Source organism: Erythrolamprus reginae, chromosome 1, assembly GCF_031021105.1.
Source record: "Erythrolamprus reginae isolate rEryReg1 chromosome 1, rEryReg1.hap1, whole genome shotgun sequence".
Taxonomy (NCBI): Eukaryota; Metazoa; Chordata; class Lepidosauria; order Squamata; family Dipsadidae; genus Erythrolamprus; species Erythrolamprus reginae.
The window spans coordinates 149,742,266-149,762,656 of record NC_091950.1 but is presented as its reverse complement, the minus strand read 5'-3'; the positions used below and the strand labels follow the sequence as shown (position 1 = coordinate 149,762,656).

Here is a 20,391-nt window from a genome sequence, read left to right as displayed (position 1 = left end):
CGACGGCCTGAAACTGGGCAGTGTTTGTGTTATGGCGCAGAAAATGTAAACTAGGGCTGCCGGAGTGGTGGGGGCCTACATTGCCTACCCCTTGGTATACTGGCTGGGGAGGCTGTTAAGCTGTAACCCACCCAGAGAGCACCAGGAAAAGGAGGGGTGTTTTGGTCGCCAAAAATGGTATAGGCATAGGGCTGCGTGAGTATGGGGTTAGATTAGATGTCCAATTTTGTTACTCCTATTCTATTCTATTCTACTCTACTCTGCATGTTGGCATAGCCATAGGATTGCTTGAGGGGGTTGGACTAGATGAGCTACAAGGTACCATCCAACTTTGTTACTCTACTCTACTCTACTCTACACTACACAACTCTACTCTATCTGTTAGTAGAGGCATAGGGTTGCTTGAGTAGGGGGTTGGACTAGGTGACCTACAATGTACCATACGACTTTGTTACTCTACTCTACTCTACACTACACAACTCTACCTGTTGGTATAGGCATAGGATTGCTTGAGTAGGGGGTTGGACTAGATGACCTACAAGGTCCCATCCAACTTTGTTACTCTACTCTACACTACACAACTCTACTCTGTTGATATAGGCATAGGGTTGCCTGACTAGGGGGTTGGACTAGATGACCTACAAGACCCCATCCAATTTTGTTACACTACTCTATCTGGGCAGCAACTTATACTGGAAATAAATTAAGAAGAACTGAACTGAATTGAAGAATTGACGAACTCAACGGGGACCTTAGCGTTGCATTCCTTGTTATTATGTTTCAGAATAAGATATTATGAAGTCTGGCAATGCATAGTTGTATTTTTTTTTTTCAAAAATGTTACTTACACGAGTGTCCATCAGAATTTTGCTTTGAACTGGGGGGAAAACAGTGTAAGATGTGGTTATAAATTGTGCAACTGTGTTACTTTACTCTACTTTGCTACAGCATAGCTGTCTTTTTCCTGGCTTTGAGTAGCAACATATGGAACTGGTTTGTATTGGCTTGGACTGTGTATTACATAGTAACTGACTTGCATCACATTATAACTACTCTACTGGGTTTCAGACCAGAGACTTTCCCAACACTAACTGGAGAGGCTGGGGCCTAAATTAGGAAACCTGCAGGCAAAGCTGATGTTCCACTCCTGAGCTACACCCCTTCACTTTGACATGGGTCTCATTTGCTCACCTTGTGCTTGCCATCACGAATACACCCCATCAATGCTCCATGTCATCTTTAACTTATTCTTAGCCCAACACCAAGGCAGGATCTGTGTTTTTTTGCTCCACTTCAGAAGCTGGGTTCTGGAGGGTTTCCCAGCAGAAGCTGCTACTATCTTGTCTATCTCATAGGTACTCCATAATGACATAAGACGTGGGGGCCTGGCTTTCACCCATTGGCTACCTGAGGTGGGTGCAGAAGCATGCTTTCTTGGTTCCTAGTGGATGTTCAAGGCTCTTTGCATTTTGACAGGAGGAGAAACAAGACTCTCCCACAATGCCAGAAAGCCATCAATTCTACTTCTCTTGCCAACTCCCAGGTGGCAAACAAAATAAGGAGACCAGGATGAGAAGTGAATATTTTGACACCCGTATTTTCCAGCACCAAAATATCCTGAATTCTATACCATAGAAAACAATAGAAAGTTGGTCTCCTATGTCACTTTCTGATGCTATCTTGATGCTAGTAGTGAAGGAGCTGCTCTCCTTCATTTATCTCTTCCTATGTGTTGTGGTTAGCTCTGGCCCAGCTCCTGCCCCAAGGACTGTGGATGTGGGGGAGACATCCATATGCTGCAGGCCTGTTTTGCTCCCGGTGGAATCTGCTGATGAAGGCTCCTCTGACCAAGAAGACATGAGTGACAGGGAGGAGGAGAGTGTGGCAGACAGCTCAGAAGGAGATCAATTATCTAGCTCCTCCTTGGATTCAGAACAAGAGTTAATGATAACAGCCACGCATGTGGAGAGCGATGCATAGGCAACAACAACTGAGAGATTGTTATCAAAGAAAATGAGGCCACCTGTGGTTGGGTGGGGCTGTGGTAATTAGTGAGGCTGCTATAAATAGAAGCCTGTGGGTTTGGCCATTGTGGAGGATTATCTGATCATTGTGTTTCGTGACTGCTTTACTGACTTTGACTTTTTGTGTGCTGATTTTTCCCCGCTTTGAAACTAAACCAGAGCAAAGTGTGTGTCACTTTGTGAAAGAAGAAGGACTGTGAATTGCCTCACAGCTGCAAGCTAGGTATCACAGAACTGATAAGGGATTTGTACAAATTACCAGTTTGTTTGGAGATGAGTGCTCTTGGCTATATCAAAAGAGGGCTTGGTTTAAGTGAATTTTCATTATAAAGAACATTGTTTTGAATTTTCAAACGTGTGTGTGTCTGAAATTTGTACCTGTGAATTTTTGGGAGGATTCTACCAGACAGCCCGACAGAACACTATGAAAAACAGTAAGATGGGGAGAACAGCTCTTTTGGTATGTGTCTTTTTAAAAAAAGAAAATCAAATAAAATTAAATTAATAATAGTATATAATGGTATGTGTCTTTTATTCCAGTCTCAGAGGAATAACCTTTGTAGGAGGGCAGAAAGAAAGGGATATACAGATGGCTCAGTGAACACTATGAGCCATGGTGGCGCAGTGGTTAGAGTGCAGTACTGTAATAATAATAATAATAATTAATAATAATTTAATAATAATTTATTAGATTTGTATGCCGCCCCTCTCTGCAGACTCGGGGCAGTAAACTGCTTCTGCTGACTGCTGGCTGTCGTTCACCAGTTCAAATCTCAGTAGACTCAATGTTGACTCAGCCTTCCATCCTTCCGAGGACCCAGATATGTTGATTCTGTAAGTCACTTAGAGAGGGCTGTAAAGCACTGTGAAGTGGTATATAAATCTAAGTGCTATTGCTATGACTCGCTAGTGCCATGTAACAGAGGGAGCTCCCATTGCTTGTCCCAGCTTCTGCCAACCTAGCAATTTTGCAAGTAGAAAAATATTTATCAAATTTCTAGGCCGTCCTTCTCCCTCTGGTGGGAAGGTAATAACGTTCTGTGCACCTTTGGAGTTTAGTCATGCCAGCCACATGACTACAAGGACATCTTCGGACAGTACTGGCTCCTCGGCTTTTAAACAGAGATGAACACCACCCCTAGAGCCAGGAACAGCATATATGCAAGGGGGACCTTTACCTTTAAGTGATCTCCAGACCCTCTTTTGAATTGTTGATCACTCATTTTTAATCAGATGACCTAACGAAAGTTTTGTACTTCTTGGACAGAGAGTTGGATGAATGGCATTGAAACAAAATGCACCAGAACTTTCTTGATACTGGTAAATAATTTGATATTATAGGGTTCTGTCTGGTATAGTTTGGTTAAGACACCCAGCTAGAAATCAGGAGACTGTGAGCATTGGCGCTTTCTCAACCCTAGGAAAGAAACCGTGATGAACCACTTTGGAAAATGCTACCAAGAAAACTAGAGAATAGTCCATGCAGTTGCCAAGAGTCAATGTTGACTCAAAGCATCAAAAAATGGTTGTCGGAAGAAATGTCCATCTGGGCTCAGTTCCAAGTGGGAGAAAGACACTGGAAACATGGAGGCTGATTGGAAGGATGGTTTTAATGGTGAAGCAGAATCACCAAGCACACGAGGGATTCTGTGTAGGTCCCCCATAGAAGAGAGGGAGATTGATTGATTGATTGATTGATTGATTGATTTTTTATTTATTTATTGGATTTATATACCGCCCCTCTCCAAAGACTCGGGGCGGCTAACAGCAATCATAAAACAGCGCACAATAATAATCCAATACTAAAAACGATTAAAAACCCATTAATATAAAAAACCAAACATACATACAGACATACCATGCATAGAATTGTAAAGGCCTAGGGGGAAAGGGAATCTCAATTCCCCCATGCCTGGCGGCAGAGGTGGGTTTTAAGTAGCTTAAGAAAGGCAAGGAGGGTGGGGGCAATTCTAATCTCTGGGGGGAGTTGGTTCCAGAGGGCCGGGGCCACCACAGAGAAAGCTCTTCCCCTGGGTCCCGCCAAGTGGCATTGTTTAGTTGACAGGACCCAGAGAAGACCCACTCTGTGGGACCTAACTGGTCGTTGGGATTCATGCAGCAGAAGGCGGTCCCTGAGATAATCTGGTCCGGTGCCATGAAGGGCTTTATAGGTCATAACCAACACTTTGAATTGTGACCGGAAACTTATCAGCAACCAATGCAGACTGCAGAGTGTTGGTGTAACATGGGCATATTTGGGAAAGCCCATGATTGCTCTCGCAGCTGCATTCTGCACGATCCCCTCTCTTGGGCTTTGCCCTTATTTGATTGGTTGTCAGACTCCCAGGGGGCTATTCAGCAGGTTCTGATCAGTTCAGGAGAACTGGTAGCAGAAATTTTGAGTAGTTTGGAGAACCGGCAAATACCACCTCTGGCTGGCCCCAGAGTGGGTAGGGAATGGAGATCTTGCAATATTCTTCCCCCCGGGAGTGGGGAGGGAATGGGAATTTTGCAGTATCCTTTCCCTGCCACTCCCATCAAGCCATGCCCACAGAACTGGTAGGGAAAATTGCCGGGGGAACTTTGTAGACTGTCTCGAGTCCCAGCCTTGGTTGAACCTTGCTGGGTGATGCAATCTCCCCAGGTGCCATGTGGTGAGTTGTGCTGCTAGATAGATAAAGATCTACTCCTATTATGTCCCAAGAGTGAAGGTCTTTTCTTTTAGATAAGATGGCCCAGTCTTTTGCCTTGTAGATAGCAAAAATATCACCCGGGAGCTGGGGTTGAGTTTCTGTTTTAAGATTTCTGTTTCCCTTTTTAGGGGAAATATTCTGCCTTTTTAATATTTCCTAGAATTTTTCATTCTTCTAGAAGAGGGGTGGGTGGTAACTTCCTACATCATGTTAAAGTCTGATGTTTTAATTTGAAGAAATATATCTTCCTATTTCATTATTTTAATGCAAAAATAGTCTTTACAAAGCCAGATAGGGCAGGAAATCTGTAATCATGTTACGTAATTCCTATTCTACAAAATTTAGTTGCTGGATCCTGCCAGCTTCTGACATATTTTCACACACCAAGTAAGGTAGTTCCCCAAAACTTCTTTTTATTTTGCCTCATATTGTAGAAAAACTTGAACTAATAGTTTTCTTAAGGTTGCAACTAGCAAAAGGTATTGCCAGAGGGAGCCATTGAGCTAAATGAGAATACTTTCAAAACTTCTACAGGTAAGATCAAACTAATCATTATATATCAGTTCTATAAATAGACCTTCAGCATTTTTTGCTGAAGATTAAAACAGTGAAGAGACATCCGAATTAAAGCAAGGTTATAGATTGGAAGGGATGTAATCTTTTATTTCCTATTCTGTATTCAGTTTGGGGGGGGCAGCGAACATGGCGAGGAGTGGTCGTTAACAGGTAGAGGATGTTATGGTAGATAATCTTATGTGCTAAACTAAGTCAGAATGTACACGGTGTAGTTCAAGGTTATCCAGGCTTGCCGTCTTAATGCACAAGATTATCTACCATTAATGTCCTATGTGTTAACAACTACAGTATTTTAAATTCAACTGCAATAAGGTATAAGGTATAAGGAATTTTATTGTGAGCAGAGGAATTGAGTACTCTTCTTGTCAAATACTGTACCTCTGGACCCTCACTAATGTATCAATGTCCGAAATACAGTGTGGGTTCCAGGCAGGTGAACAGTATTCAAGGATAGATCTGGCAAAGATTTGTATATGCCTTATTCAGCAGTATAGCATTACCAGAGATAAAACTAAAATAAGGTTAACAACTCTTAATGTCTATTTGGCAATGTTGTTATAGTGAGCTCTGAGGCTTAGATCTTTTGAAATGAGTACTCCTAGGTCCTTGACAGAGTATGGGACATCTTTTAGATCATTTCCTCCCAGCTGGTATTTAATGTTCTGATTTTTATTGGCAATGTGTAGGACTGAGCAATTGTTAGCAGAGTTAATTAGAGTTGCCAATTGTTTGACCATTATCTATCATAGATAACCTAGATAGATAATCTAGGTCATTTTGTAGGGTAGTAGAATTGTCTGTGGTGTTAAATAGTTTTACATGGTCAGCAAAGAGGATGTAGCTGCTTATAATATACCATAAAGACCGTTTAGATAAAGCAGAAAGAGTTTTGGTGTTAGAACACTGCCTTGGGGAACACCACTGTTAACTGGTACAGGATTAAATATAGCATTTCCAATTTTGACTATCATGTTTTCTGAAAGTACGACCCTGTCTTATATTTTTTTGGACCCTGAAATAAGTGCTTGGCCTTATTGCCATGCACTCAAAAGCCCGATTGGGCTTATTATCAGAGGATGTCTTATTTTGGGGAAAACAGGGTACTGGTTGCCTGTTTTATAGGAATGCAGCTATCCACTTGTGCAAAGATCCAGAAATGTTGTAAATTCCACCCAACATGCTTTTCTTGTTTTGGCCAGACACAGCTAATGAGTACACTGACGGGAATGAGAGGAGGAATAATAATCAAATCCATTTAGAATATCAAACTACATATTTGACAATGCAGAATTGGAGAAGGTATATTTATTTATTTACAGTTCACAGTTTTGAACCTCACTGTCAAAGAGGGATTCTGGACGGTGCACAATAAATGTTCCAGATGATACAATTGTTTAAAAACTTTTAGAAAGCATAAAAAATTGGGTTTATTATAAAAAGTATTTAACATTATATATAGTTAAAATAAAATCATATAAATAAATAAAATAAGATGCAAAATGAATAGATTGTCTTGTCACTTCAACAACATTCTCTTTGTTCCTGTCACAAGATCCAGTTCTGGTTTGTAGAGGTAAAATAAAGGCTTGGCTTTTTAGCATGGTTTTTATGACCTTAGCTGACGCAGAATTTCTCAACCTAAGCAACATTAAGGTGTTGGAATTCTGGGAGTCGAAATATAAATTTTATAGCATACTACTTCGGCCCAGAAGTGATGATTGTTTTTTATTATTTTATTGGGATTTTAACTGTTGTGTATGTGTGTATATATATATATATCACATGTTTTTTTGCTGAATTTGAAAATTAAGGGAGACTAGGATAGATCTATTTCGGCCTTATTTTGGCCTCATCAGCTAGCCATACCCACTGGGACTTGAACCTGCAACCTTTGCCTTGTAAGGCAGAGAATTATCCTCTAGGCTACAGTATCCAATCCCTTTAGCTCTGCACCAGGGAAGGGTTACATATTTTTGTGTCGAATCACCCTGGTGTATTGAAGGAACATCACAGCTCCTTATTTGCCTCTCGGCCCAACCCAGGGCCATTTCCAAGGCAGTTAATTTTATATATATCAATCATCACTTCTGGGCCAGAATAGTATGCTGTAGTTCAATGGCCCTAGGCCTACTGGCACAGCCATGTTTTTAAGGCCTTCAGGAAGGCCAGGACAGTGGCAGTGGTACAGACCTCAAAGCCCAGGATCTGATTTTATTCCTGCTAAAATCTTTAAAAAAAATAAATTTTATTGAGTTATTTACATTCAAAACAAAACATAAAGAAAATGTGGACCTGCCCAGAAATTAGAAAATGTTGGAATAAAATACAGTACATAATTGGATAGGAGAAATAACCAAAATTCAAATCAACAAAACCCCCGAAATATTTTTATTAGGTATTCTGGATCAAAAGATGGGAAAGAAACAATACTATTCTTGACAGCGGCTAGAATTTCTATTGCACAATATTGGAAGCATAAAGATCTCCCAAATGACTCTTTAATAGTTAAAAAAATCATGGACTGTGCCGAGGTAGACATGATGACGTATAAAATAAATATTTTAGGTTACAAACAGGTGGGTGTGCCGCTACCATTACTACCAATGTACACAGCTTGAGGTTTCTGGCACACGTGCGTCCCAGGAAGAATTGGCTTCTGAACATGCGCAAAATCTCATGAGGGGAAGGAAGTGCACGCACACGAGATTTCAGCAATCTTGGTGTGGCTTGGTGAATGTGGCAAGGGAAGGATACTGCAAAATCCCTATTTCCTCCCAATCAGCTGGGACTCAGGAGGCAAAAAATAGATGGGGCAGGGCCAGTCAGAGGTGATTTACCTGCTTCGGTTATCTGAAGCAGAACAACTATAATTCTGTAATAGCTTTGTACCCTATAGCAGTGTTTCCCAACCTTGGCAACTTGAAGATATTTGGACTTCAACTCCCAGAATTCCCCAGCCAGCAAATGCTGGCTGGGGAATTCTGGGAGTTGAAGTCCAGATATCTTCAAGTTGCCAAGGTTGGGAAACACTGCCCTATAGTATCAACAGTAATGGGCAGCCAAAATTTTTACTGCCATGCTGTGGGTGTGGCTTATTTTGTGGGTGTGGCTTGATGGTCATGTTCCTGGGTAGGAGTGGCTTGCCAGCCATGTGACCAGGTGGGAGTGACTTGAACAATCATCATCGTTCAAGTGAAATGTTAAGTCTCGATTTACAACCTCTCCAGGATCGCTCGCTGGGGTGACAATTTGCTTCCCGCGCTCTCCTTCCTGGGTCCCCACCACCTGCCTCAGGCTGGGTAGCTAGGCAAACAGCTGTTGATCAGTTGTTGAGAAAAGAGAAGGGAGGAAAAGTGCCCCCCCGGCAACTCCTGCCAGTGCTGGTCTCCCTGCCGCTTTCCGAGGAGGAGGAGGAGGATGGGAAGGGGGATTTAAAAATATCAGAAAGCCAAGGGAGAGTTGCAAGGTTATTATTGCCGCACGATGCCTCAGCTGCGGGTGGAGTGAGGGCTTTGCTAGGGGAAAAGACTGCAGCCTAGAACGCTTTGTGCATCTCAGCTCTCCTTTTTCCCTGCTGCTGCTGCTGCGTGCTCCTCACTTTTTTCCTCTTTCCTCCTTCCTGGCCTCGGGAGGTGGTTGCTTGAGGCTGGAGGGGAGCTGGGCAGGAGAGAGGGAAGTTCGTCCGAGGCCAGGAAGGAGGAAAGAGGAAAACAATGAGGAGCGCGGACACAGCAGCATCAGCAGCAGGGGAAAAAGAAGAGCTGAGCCGAGACCAGTAATCCAGGAAGTAACTGCCGCCAGTCAGCTGGAGTTGCACATGCAGCTTCATTTCCACTGGTGGAACTGCGTTCCATCCCATCCTGTTTGCTGCCCACGCTTGAGTATCAACCTTATTGGTTCTCAAGACTCTTTTTTTTTTTTTGCTATGTACTCAAAATAGACTGTGATTAATATATATTCTGTGTTTGTGTGCATGCGTACTTGTCTTTGTGTGTGTATGTATGTTTGTGTATATCATTTATATATAAATATCATATGTATAAGTGTGTGTAAGTATGGGTATACAGTGGTATCTCTACCTAAGAACGCCTGTACTTACGAACTTTTCTAGATAAGAACCGGTTGTTCAAGATTTTTTTGCCTCTTCTCAAGAATCATTTTCCACTTAGTAACCCGAACCTCGGAAACTGTAACCGGAAAAGGCAGGGAGAAGCCTTTGTGGGGCCTCTCTAGGAATCTCCTGGGAGGAAACCCTCCCTGTGGTTTCCCCAATCACACACATCATTTGCTTTTACTTTGGTTCCTATGGGAAAAATTGCTTTTTCTTACAAACTTTTCTACTTAAGAACCTGGTCACGGAACAAATTAAGTTCATAAGTAGAGGTACCACTGTATATGTATTTTCTTTTGAAAGCAGGCATGAGAATTTCGTTTTTAATGTGTACTAGTATCACAGAAAAAAGTGACAATAAAGATTATCTTTACTGTATACTTCTTTAAAAGTATTGTGCTTTGTAAATAGTAAAAGGTTAATCATTTACCATTATCAGATGCAAACATATTTTCTATATGTTTTATGGACTCTAGTCTGTGAAATAACAAATTAGCTTTTAGCTTTGTAAACAAGACCCAGTTTTTCTGCAAAACACCCATTCAGTTGCCCATTGTTGAAACTTAGCCAAGTACAATATTTCTTTTTGCCATTGTTTTAAAAAGTAATAAAATAATACATTTAACAAAAATTCCACATATTTCATGAAGAATAGGTGGATGGTAGGCAATTCTCAAAATTTTGTATAATGCATTTTATTTTTAATTGGAAGAAAAAAGAAAACAATACCAACAAAATATAACTTGAGCCAGAGTTGTGCAAGAATAAACCAAAAATGAAATCCAGACAGTTGTGAGGAAAGGAGAATTATTTTAATCCCCAAAGCAAAGAGGTTTGCCTATCGGAGTAGATACATACAGGTTTAAAATGGGGTACAGAAGGATGGTTTTATGGGGGGGAGCTTGTCCTGGGTGTGGAAGTGTGTGCATAATGATTCTAGGATGGCACTTGAGGCATGGACATATGTATGTGTTCAGCCGGAGAAAAGGTTGATTAAATTAAGTGATTTGGGTTGAGTCTGTTCATTTGAGCTGTGAGCATTAGAATTACATTTACATTGTCTTAATTGAGTTTTATTGTTTGCTTGCATATATTTATAACTTGAAATAAGTGTTTAATTCTTATTTATGTTTGTGTTTAAAGAATTCCAGAGGTTGTTTATATGTTGTCCTGGGTTGGTTAACGTTTTGTTGCTGTTAGTTGCAAAGCTGTGTCCAATGCACCGCGCCCCCATGGACAACATACCTCCAGGCCTTCCTGCCCTCTATCATCTTCTGGAGTCTATTTAAGCTCATGCCTACTGCCTCAGTGACTCCACCCAGCCACCTCATTCTCTGTCATCCCCTTCGTCCTTTGCCTTCAATATTTCCCAGCATTAGGCTCTTCTCCAGTGAGTCCTTCCTTCTCATTAGGTGGCCAAAATATTTGAGTTTCATCTTCAGGATCTGGACTTCTAAAGAGCAGTCAGGGTTGATCTCCTCTAAGACTGACCAATTTGATCTCCTTGCAGTCCAAGGGACTCGCAGGAGTCTTCTCCAGCACCCGAGTTCAAAGGCCTCAATTTTTTGGCGCCCAGCCTTCCTTATGGTCCAACATTCAGAGCCATACTTTGCAACTGGGAAAACCATAACCTTGACTACACACACTTTTGTTGACAGAATAATGTGTCTTCTTTTTATTATGGTATCTAGATTTGCCATAGCTTTCCTCCACAAGAGAAAGTGTCTTTTAATTTTTTGGCTGCAGTCCCCATCTGCGGTGACTTTGGAGCTCTGGAAAATAAAATTTGTCACTACCTACATTTCTTCCCTATCTATTTGCCAGGAATTGAGAGGACCAAGTGCCATGATCTTAGTTTTCTTAATGTTGAGTTTCAGGCCAGGTTTTGCACTCTCCTTCTTTGGTTGCATCAAGCATGTTGTAAGCTGCCCTGAGTCTCAGGAGAAGGGTGGAACAGAAATCAAATAAATTAATGAATTAATTACTTAATTAATTAATAAGCAGCTCTTTCGTTCCTCTTCACTTTCTGCCATTAGAGTGGTATCATCTGCATAAACAAACAATAAATATCTGAGGTTGTTGATACTTCTCCTGGAATTAAATTATCCTGGAATTAAATCTTAATTCCAATTTTTGATTCATGTAGCCCTGCCTTTCTCATTATGTGCTCTGCATATTATTATTATTATTATTATTATTATTATTATTATTATTATTATGTCAATACAACACAGCAAACAAGATCACTATGCTGGATTTCGTATTTCATCACCAGTCAGGCGCTTCCCAAGCACCTAGGACTGCGTGATGTAGCGGCGAATTATGTTTGCCGATCCCAGTAAAGCGGCCTTTTGCAATTGACAGATGGAGATTTTGTCAATTCTGAAGGTTTTCAAATGTCCGCTGAGATCCTTTGGCACTGCGCCCAGTGTGCCAAGTACCACTTTCGTTGCAGCTCGATTTTTAGATCTTCGTATTTCACTAATTTCTCTATTATTATTATTATTATTATTATTATTATTATTATTATTATTGTTGTTGTTGTTGATGATGTTGTTGTTGTTGTAGTAGTAGTTGTGTTGTTGTTGTTGTTGTTATTATTATTATATTTGTATGCCGCCCTTCTCTGAAAACTCAGGGTGGGCTCACAGAATAAATATAGAAACAAAGCGTACAAAACAAATCTAATACTGTACATTTAAAAACTACAGGAAAACCCCCTATATATTACTCAATCAGACAATCTAATCACACCATGCATCACATAAGTTAAATAGTTAATATATGATTCCTTATAGATTTCTACAAATCATACAAATTTATAAATTCTTCCCACAGTATATATTTAACAGGAGAACAAAATATATATTTAACAAGAGAACAAATATTTAGAGTACTTTAGTGGGGCGAATGGAAGACATATTTTCCTTTTGTGCAATCATGGACAAAGTATCAGCAGTGATCTTGCCATGTCAGTTTGTCAGCTTACTCCATAAATAAACAAACAGCGTACACTGTGCTTTCCAAGTCCAGGACATATTGTCTTTCTTACAAAGTTATTTACCCATTGAGTAAGAAATGGATTTCCCTTTCTGTTAAAAACTCCTTATTGCAAAATAAGGGATTTTAGAGTAAGAATTTCCCAAAAATTATCCCAAATTAGAGAAAAAGGGAGGAGAGGAGAAAGCACCTCTCTATATATACTTGCAGTTGTACCATCAGGTATCAAACCATAGCTCGATTTTACCTCAGCGGTATCAAAGGTAAGATTCAGCTTTTCTCACACATATTTTTAATTCATTATGTGCCTATTTATACAATAAATATACAGGGGGAAAAACTTACTTATATATCTTATATTCTAAATTAGTCACTTAAGCTTATTATGCCCAAAACCCCAAGGTTTTAATTGTATTGCTGTGCTGCAACTATTATGATTATTAGTATTATTTTGAATTATTTCACATTCCTTAGCATGAATATATGAGAGAAAAATATTATAGAAAGAATAAGGGAAGGCAGTTGCAATGTTCCGGATGATAGTGGACCACATGTTCCAGCATCTATTAACACTGGCTAGGCTGGAGGCTTACCCTGTTTCCCCGGAAATAAGTCACCCGGGAAAGTAAGACATAGAAGAGGTTTCGTAGAATTGCGTAATATAAGGCATCTCCCGAAAGTAAGACATGGGAGACGTTTCATTTCACAGCATTCCCGAACAGAACATATGTAACATATATTTGAAGAAAGTATAACTGTTGTACATGGAAATAATGGTATGGTAGTAGTAAGAAATTCTTGATAGGATTCACATTTTGTCTGGTTATGCTGGTTTATGATGAAAACTACTGTACAGTATATAATAAATGTTCTTTTTTTTGTTCAGCAATAAATGTGAATTCTTCATTAAAAAATATAAGACATCCCCTGAAAATAAGACATAGCACATCTTTGGGAGCAAAAATTAATAGAAGATGCTGTCTTATTTTTGGAAAAACAGAGTATACTTCCTACCATTCATATATAAAAAAGGATCTTTTTATGAAGAGCATTTCCCATTATAAATATAGAGAATTCTTAACATATAATATAGTATCTGTCATAGAATGCCTTCTTCTCCATTTCTTAAAAGATGTCATGAATAACAACAACGTAATTTTTAAACAGCCAGGCAGGAAAGTTGTGAATGTACAATTCTGATTTCAATCTGTGTTTTCCCCCTCTCCTCGTCAACATATTTGGCACATACACTTGTGTGTATGTATAAATTGCCTCTCTGGCCTCTATGCAAATATTGTGTGACATGTAACCTGGGGTGGGCTACTGCCCGGATGGGAGGGGGGGAAGCAGTGGAGTAGTGAAAATGGAGCTCCACCCCAGAGCACCCAGTTTGCATTGAAACATATTGAAAGAAAATTCAGGGCATCCTGCATAAGCCATGCCCACAATGTGGTAGTAAAAATTTTGGTAGCCCTTCACTGCATGTAACATATTCAGAAGAATGTATAACGAAAGAGAATATAAATTGTGTTTTTTAATTGTGAAATTCCCAAAGAGAAGCTTCATATCTGAAATCTCTAATAGTAATTTTATCAAAATTTATACTTTCAAATAATAATATAATGTCAGAAGGAAACACAACAGATGATCCCATCTTCACATATCCTACCTCACACATTCTATCTATATAGATAGAAACTTTTAAAATTAACTTTTATTTTTATTTGCTTGTTTTGTCAAATATGTACAAGATAGGAGGCATAGATGTAAACATAAACATAAGCAAAGTCAGTAGAGATAAATAAGGACAATAGGACAGTAGGACAGTGGCGGTAGGCAAGATGGTGCCACCATACAGAACTTTTAGATATGGGGTGAGGTCGATAGTAGACAGTCTATGGTTAAAGCTTTTGGGGTTTAGGAGAGAAACTTCAAAGTCAGTTTTCTTCTTTCTTCTGGGTCCGTTGTTCCAAAATATCCTTCAACATATTCAATATTAAAATATTTTACTCAATACTGAAAAAGCAAGTCAAATTTGAGCATTCTTCTCTTTAATTTTAATCTTTAAAATAGAGTGGAATTCTTTATTGGCCAAGTGTGATTAAATACACAAGGAATTTGTCATTAGTGCATATGCTCCCAGTGTACATGAAAGAAAAGATTTGTCAGGAATCGTAAGGTACAACATTTAATGATTGTCATAGGGTACAAATAAGCAATAAGGAAGCAATATAAATATAAATCTTAAGGATACAAGCAACAAAGTTACACTTTATTCTACTTATCCTTACCACCCAATCTTCAAATTCCTAGCCTATCATTTAAAAATCAAAACAATCCAAAGCAAAGGCATTTTCCCACAGGAACAATTCTTACAATTAATTCCAAAATCTTATTTCGAATCAATAATCAAAATCTTATTTCAAATCTCCAGGTTCCTAAGAGGCCAGTAAGGGGCGTACATAAGTGCACTAGTGTGCCTTTCGTCCCCTGTCCAATTGTCTTTCCTTTATCTCATATCTCATATATATTTTCTTCCTTTTTATCTTCTCTTCTATTTTTACATATTATCTTTATATATATTACTTCATGTCTATTCTCTTCCATATGTATTGTGTATTGGACAAATGAATAAATAAAATAAAATAAATAAGTAAATATGGACTTTTATTTCATTTATAAGTTTCCAAATCAAAATTGCAATAATCCTTTTGCTACAGATGTGTGGGCATGCTTAACTCTCCCCCCCCCTTCTTCTTTTGGTGTTTATAACTCCATCTTCCTTTCCCCAAAACTTTTTATTTCCTTTTTAAAAATAATGCTTGCCCAATTCTACCTTCAATTGTCCCTCTCTCCTCAATGTTACCCCCTTCTTTTTTTAATTGTTTCATTTGATGCCAATATTTTCTCCCCATTTTCTTTGTTTATTGTAAAGTCCAGTAAAATCATCATGAACTGCAATATAATTATCAATTTGTTCATTTAAAATTTGCTTTTTTTATCATTAAATCATTCATTCTTTTCTAAGTACCAAACTATTCAATGACCATTTCAATTTTAATAAAGTTCCAAATTCTCAGACCTTGGGCATCAATTCGGTTTCAGCTCTTTTTTCCCCAACCCAAAATATTCTGAACAGCTAGTGACTCTGATTTCCAACTCTTGATTGCAGGCAATCGGTTTCCAGAAAAACAATGAGAAAAATAATCTTGTGCCTTCTTGCTGTAATGCTTTGGTCACAAGGTAAGTTAACAGTCATCATCACTCAACACTGACCATTCTTCTTTCCCAGACCTGGTCCCTTCCTCTTAAAATTCAATAGTCCTAGAGAGGCCTTTCTCTCTCTCTTTCTCTCTCTCTCTCTCCACCTCGTTTTCTCCCCCCCTCTCTGTCTCTCTATTTCTTTCTCTCTCCTTCTTTCTCTCCCTTCCTATATCTTTCTCTCTCCTTTCTCTCTTTCTCTCTCCTCTCCCACTCCTTTCTCTCTCTGTCTGTCTGTCTCTCATTCTGGAACATTCCAAATAATTTTTGGAAATTGAGTTGCTATTTTGCCTCCTCTCTTTCAGCTGTGGATGCTCTGGAATGTTATCATTGTCCCAGGGGAGGAAGATGTTTTAACACAGCTACCTGCACTGGTAATGATGACCAGTGTATGAGCATATTCTTTCCAGCAGTTGGTAAGTATAATAATGTGGAAAAAAATATTATATTTAGTCCTTTAGGGGGTTTTTTTGGGGGGAGGGGGTTCAATGAGTTTTTAAAATGCTATGGAGAATCATTAATGGATGCAATCAGGTTGGGAGAAAATTCCAGGTCTCCAAATTGCACAAACCTTACAAAAGACACAGCTCTATGAAGGATACACTGGAGTGTCTAAATGCCTCTTTCTAAAGCAACCCTATTTAGTAATAGATGGTGGAATACATGTAGACACCTGCTGGATGTTCCCATAGATAGATGAGTCAAATAAATGAACTTCAAACATGGAACATTAGAACCGTTGGCTTGAATTTGAAAATTTACATAACCAGGAAGAATCGGAATTCTATAATATTTGGCAGGTGGTATATATCTGGTGGGATAAAAAAAATGTATAAGGAAGTTGAAATATTAAGTCAAAAAGTTAAATGTACTTGAAACATTAAGTTAGATAGTGATGTTTCATAATAGAAAGTATTTGTTTGATTTGATTTAACTTATATTCAGGATTTTTAAAAAAAGAAAATATATATAGTTCAATATATCATTAGATTTGTTTTCAAATAGCGAATTGTAATAGGTGTTTCTATAATTCTCTGAATTGATCTAAACAATAATATGTTTTTTCTTACATATTATTGTACATTCATTGTACATACGTACAATGGAGACTTATATTTTGAGCAGAGCGAATGTAGCTCCTTTTTATGTTATGTGTTATGTCTGTAATGTCTGTCTTTTGAAAAATAATAAAAATATTTTTTTTTTAAACAAAATTTACATTATTGTCTCCATTATCCAAAAAATCAGAACTAAATATTGCTCAAGAAGAACAACAAGAGACAATTCTTTATCAACATTTTTATGCAGTGTTACTCATTACTTCAAGTTCAGGCTCCTCTACAAGACTTTGACTATGGTGCAAGCAAAATGCTTAATAATGGGATTGCCACTGCATTACCAGGCAGCCTGCTTGGTTTTTTTGGATACCAGGGTTGTTTTCAGGAGAGCAGGTTGGTCACTTTCAGAGCTAACCACCTTGCCCCAATCTTAGTCTTGCTGTTTATGTGAAACATGCTTTTCAAATGAAAAAAAAACCAAGAATTTTGAATAATGTGCCTGGCCCAGCTTCCAAAATGAAGAAAGAGTAATCTACAGCAGTGTTTCCCAACCTTGGCAACTTGAAGATATCTGGACTTCAACTCCCAGAATTCCCCAGCCAGCATTCGCTGGCTGGGGAATTCTGGGAGATGAAGTCCAGATATCTTCAAGTTGCCAAGGTTGGGAAACACTGGTCTACAGTATCTAGGAGCTTCAATTGTTAACAAAGGACAATATTGGTCAAGTGGAAGAATTTTTCCATACTCAACCACAAGGTCTTTTTTTTTCCCCTGTAGGTTTCCAGCCACCAAAGTATGCCAAAAGATGCGGCTCTCTGTATCAGTGTCAAGTTCTGAATTCAGCGGCAGGAGTTCGTGCTGTATGTTGTGGCTATGACAGATGCAACCGTTAGTGTTCACTTTCAACTGAAGACCTTCTCAATGGCATCATTGGACTCCACGAATTGCACTGGAAGGGATTTGTCTAAAATGGAAGAGTGGTTTGTAATGTGCTGCCCAATAATATTCTTAATCCATCCTATATGAATTGGGGGGGAAATAAAACACGACATCTTGCATTGTGTACTGTGAATTGTTTTTGTCTATTTTGTATCTACACCAAATCAGTGTTTTGGGAGTTTCCTCAGGTACTGATAATGTTGCAAAAAAGTTACCACAACTTATGCCAGAACATCACAACACTATGCTAGTTGTCAAAGTCCAGATGTAAAGGAAAAGAAGGGCCTTAACACTATCTCACAGCAATGTACACACGCATATCTTCATTATTTTTCTTAATGTTTGTAGTTTCAAACTTCAACAGTTGTTTAGCAGATTTTTGGGAGGCCCTTAAAGATGATAGAAACATAGAAGACTGACGGCAGAAAAAGACCCCATGGTCCATCTAGTCTGCCCTTATACTATTTTTTGTATTTTATCTTAGGATGGATATATGTTTATCCCAGGCATGTTTAAATTCAGTTGCTGTGGATTTACCAACCACGTCTGCTGGAAGTTTGTTCCAAGGATCTACTACTCTTTCAGTGAAATAATATTTTCTCACGTTGCCTTTGATCTTTCCCCCAACTAACTTCAGATTGTGTCCCCTTGTTCTTGTGTTCAGCTTCCTATTAAAAACATTTCCCTCCTGGACCTTATTTAACCCTTTAACATATTTAAATGTTTTGATCATGTCCCCCCCCTTTCCCTTTTATCCTCCAGACTATACAGATTGAGTTCATTAAGTCTTTCCTGACACGTTTTATGCTTAAGACCTTCCACCATTCTTGTAGCCCGTCTTTGGACCCGTTCAATTTTGTCAATGATATCTTCAAGTGCCAATTCAGTCTACCATAAATTGTCTTTCACCACCCATTTTAGTGAGGATGAGGAGCCAACCTGGCATGTAAAACCAATCACTGGCTGGGCCCAGAAGGGGATGTTCCTTTCTCAAATCTGTTCCCTTCTAGAAACTGAGTTTGGGATAATTTAAATATTCAAAGAAATATTTAAATTGCCCATTGTCATCAGTGAGTCATTGACGGTTCTCAGAGATGTCCCTCCTCAGATAACTGGATATTAAATCCTATATATAAAGTTGTACCTTTAAACATAGGCAACAATTAGCATTATCTCTTGTGTACTGCCTTCCTTGCTGCTCTCCATTATCTGTGGCTGACCTGATAGATTCAGTGACTTAATTTGCAGAGATTTCTAGTTCCTGTTCTGTCTGGATCCCCCCAGACGTCAACACCAACCAAAAAGAGTAGCCAGACACACTAGTAAAAAGCAAAGGCAGTTTATATAATTGAAAGCAAACACAGGTAACAAAAACTGTTCTTACAGACAGGAACACTATGAAGCTTCACAGAGGTTTCACGAAGGCCAGGCAATAAAACAGGATTCTTGCTGGCAAAAACAACGCTGGAGATAATAAACCCCACGCCTCCCACAAGTTTTCCAGACTTCTAGGCCACAAGCCAAGATCAGAGACGCCAAGAATCAAAGCAAGGTCACAGGACTCCCAGTTGATAACTCTCCACAAGACTGTAAGGGCGGACCTGCCTTTTCAACCCTGCTGAGGAGAACCACACCCAAACCCAGCTGTGGCCAATTCAGGGATGGAAATACCTTTCTAATTGGCCCCGTCTTTGAGCTGCACGTCGCTGCCTCATGTCTATTATAGCCTGTGTGTCTTCATCCAATGAATCCAGGCTACTAGCTGGGGAGAGCCCCCCCCCCCGGGGGTCTCAAGCTGCTCTCCCTCCTCCTCTTCCTGACGTTCCTCTCCCCCGTCTGCCTGGTCCTCCCCCTCCTGGTCACTCTCCTCCTCCTCTGGGCATGGATCCGGCAGAGCTCCAGCCGGTCCCTGAGGAGCCTCAGGCTGAATCACAACAGTTCCTGTTCGACAACATTGAATCAAAGGCCAGCTCAGAGATCGATCAACTGTAGACCTATCCCAAATCCCTGAGAACCTAATACATAGCAGGGATCACCTTCTAGATCTGTTTCCCTCCCCCCACATTTGGGGCAGTTACAACATGACTTGGCATTGGAACGTCATCAGTCATTGCTGTGGATTCGCTTGTACACAGTTCGGCAGAGTCCTTTGCTGCGGCCTGGAATACAGCAGCGGCAGGGGCTCTAGACCGGATTGCGCCTTTGCGACCTCTCTGCGGTAGTAGACCCTGGAGGTCTCCTTGGTTGGCTGAGGAACTCCAGGTGATGAAGCGCCAGAAGAGATATCTAGAGAAGCATTGGAAGAAAAGTAAATCTGAATCTGACCGAACATTTGTAAGAGCTCATATTGAGACTTATAAAGTGGCTCTCACTTATACTTTTATATCTATACTTTACACCTAAACTTTTATACTGTATCTTCTTTTCTTTACTTATATTATTACATATTTTTCTCTTCAATGTGTATTATGTATTGGACAAAATAAATAAATAAATAAATAAAAATAAATAAGATGCACGTATAATGTTGCCTTGATTACATCTGCGGAATCCCACCCAGCTGCCCTGTTTAGGGTAACTCGCTCCCTCCTTAATCGGGGTGGGGGGGGGTTGACAAACCTTTGCAGGGTAGTACTCAGGATTTTAATAGGTTTTTCACAGATAAAATCACCCAGATCCATACTGACTTTGACTCCAACTGGAAAGAAGTGTCAGTTGACGAATCAGTT

General features: G+C 39.5%; 1 protein-coding gene across 1 annotated transcript; it reads left to right on the top strand.

Annotated features, from left to right (window-relative positions):
• Positions 1-12,561: 12,561 nt before the first annotated feature.
• LOC139159453 (CD59B glycoprotein-like) lies at positions 12,562-17,786 on the top strand. Its single transcript, XM_070736774.1, has 4 exons — positions 12,562-12,667; positions 15,577-15,647; positions 15,971-16,081; positions 17,501-17,786. The coding sequence occupies exons 2-4, from the start codon at positions 15,599-15,601 to the stop codon at positions 17,614-17,616; spliced, it is 276 nt and encodes a 91-aa protein (XP_070592875.1). The 5' UTR covers positions 12,562-12,667; positions 15,577-15,598; the 3' UTR covers positions 17,617-17,786.
• The last annotated feature ends 2,605 nt before the right edge of the window (positions 17,787-20,391 follow it).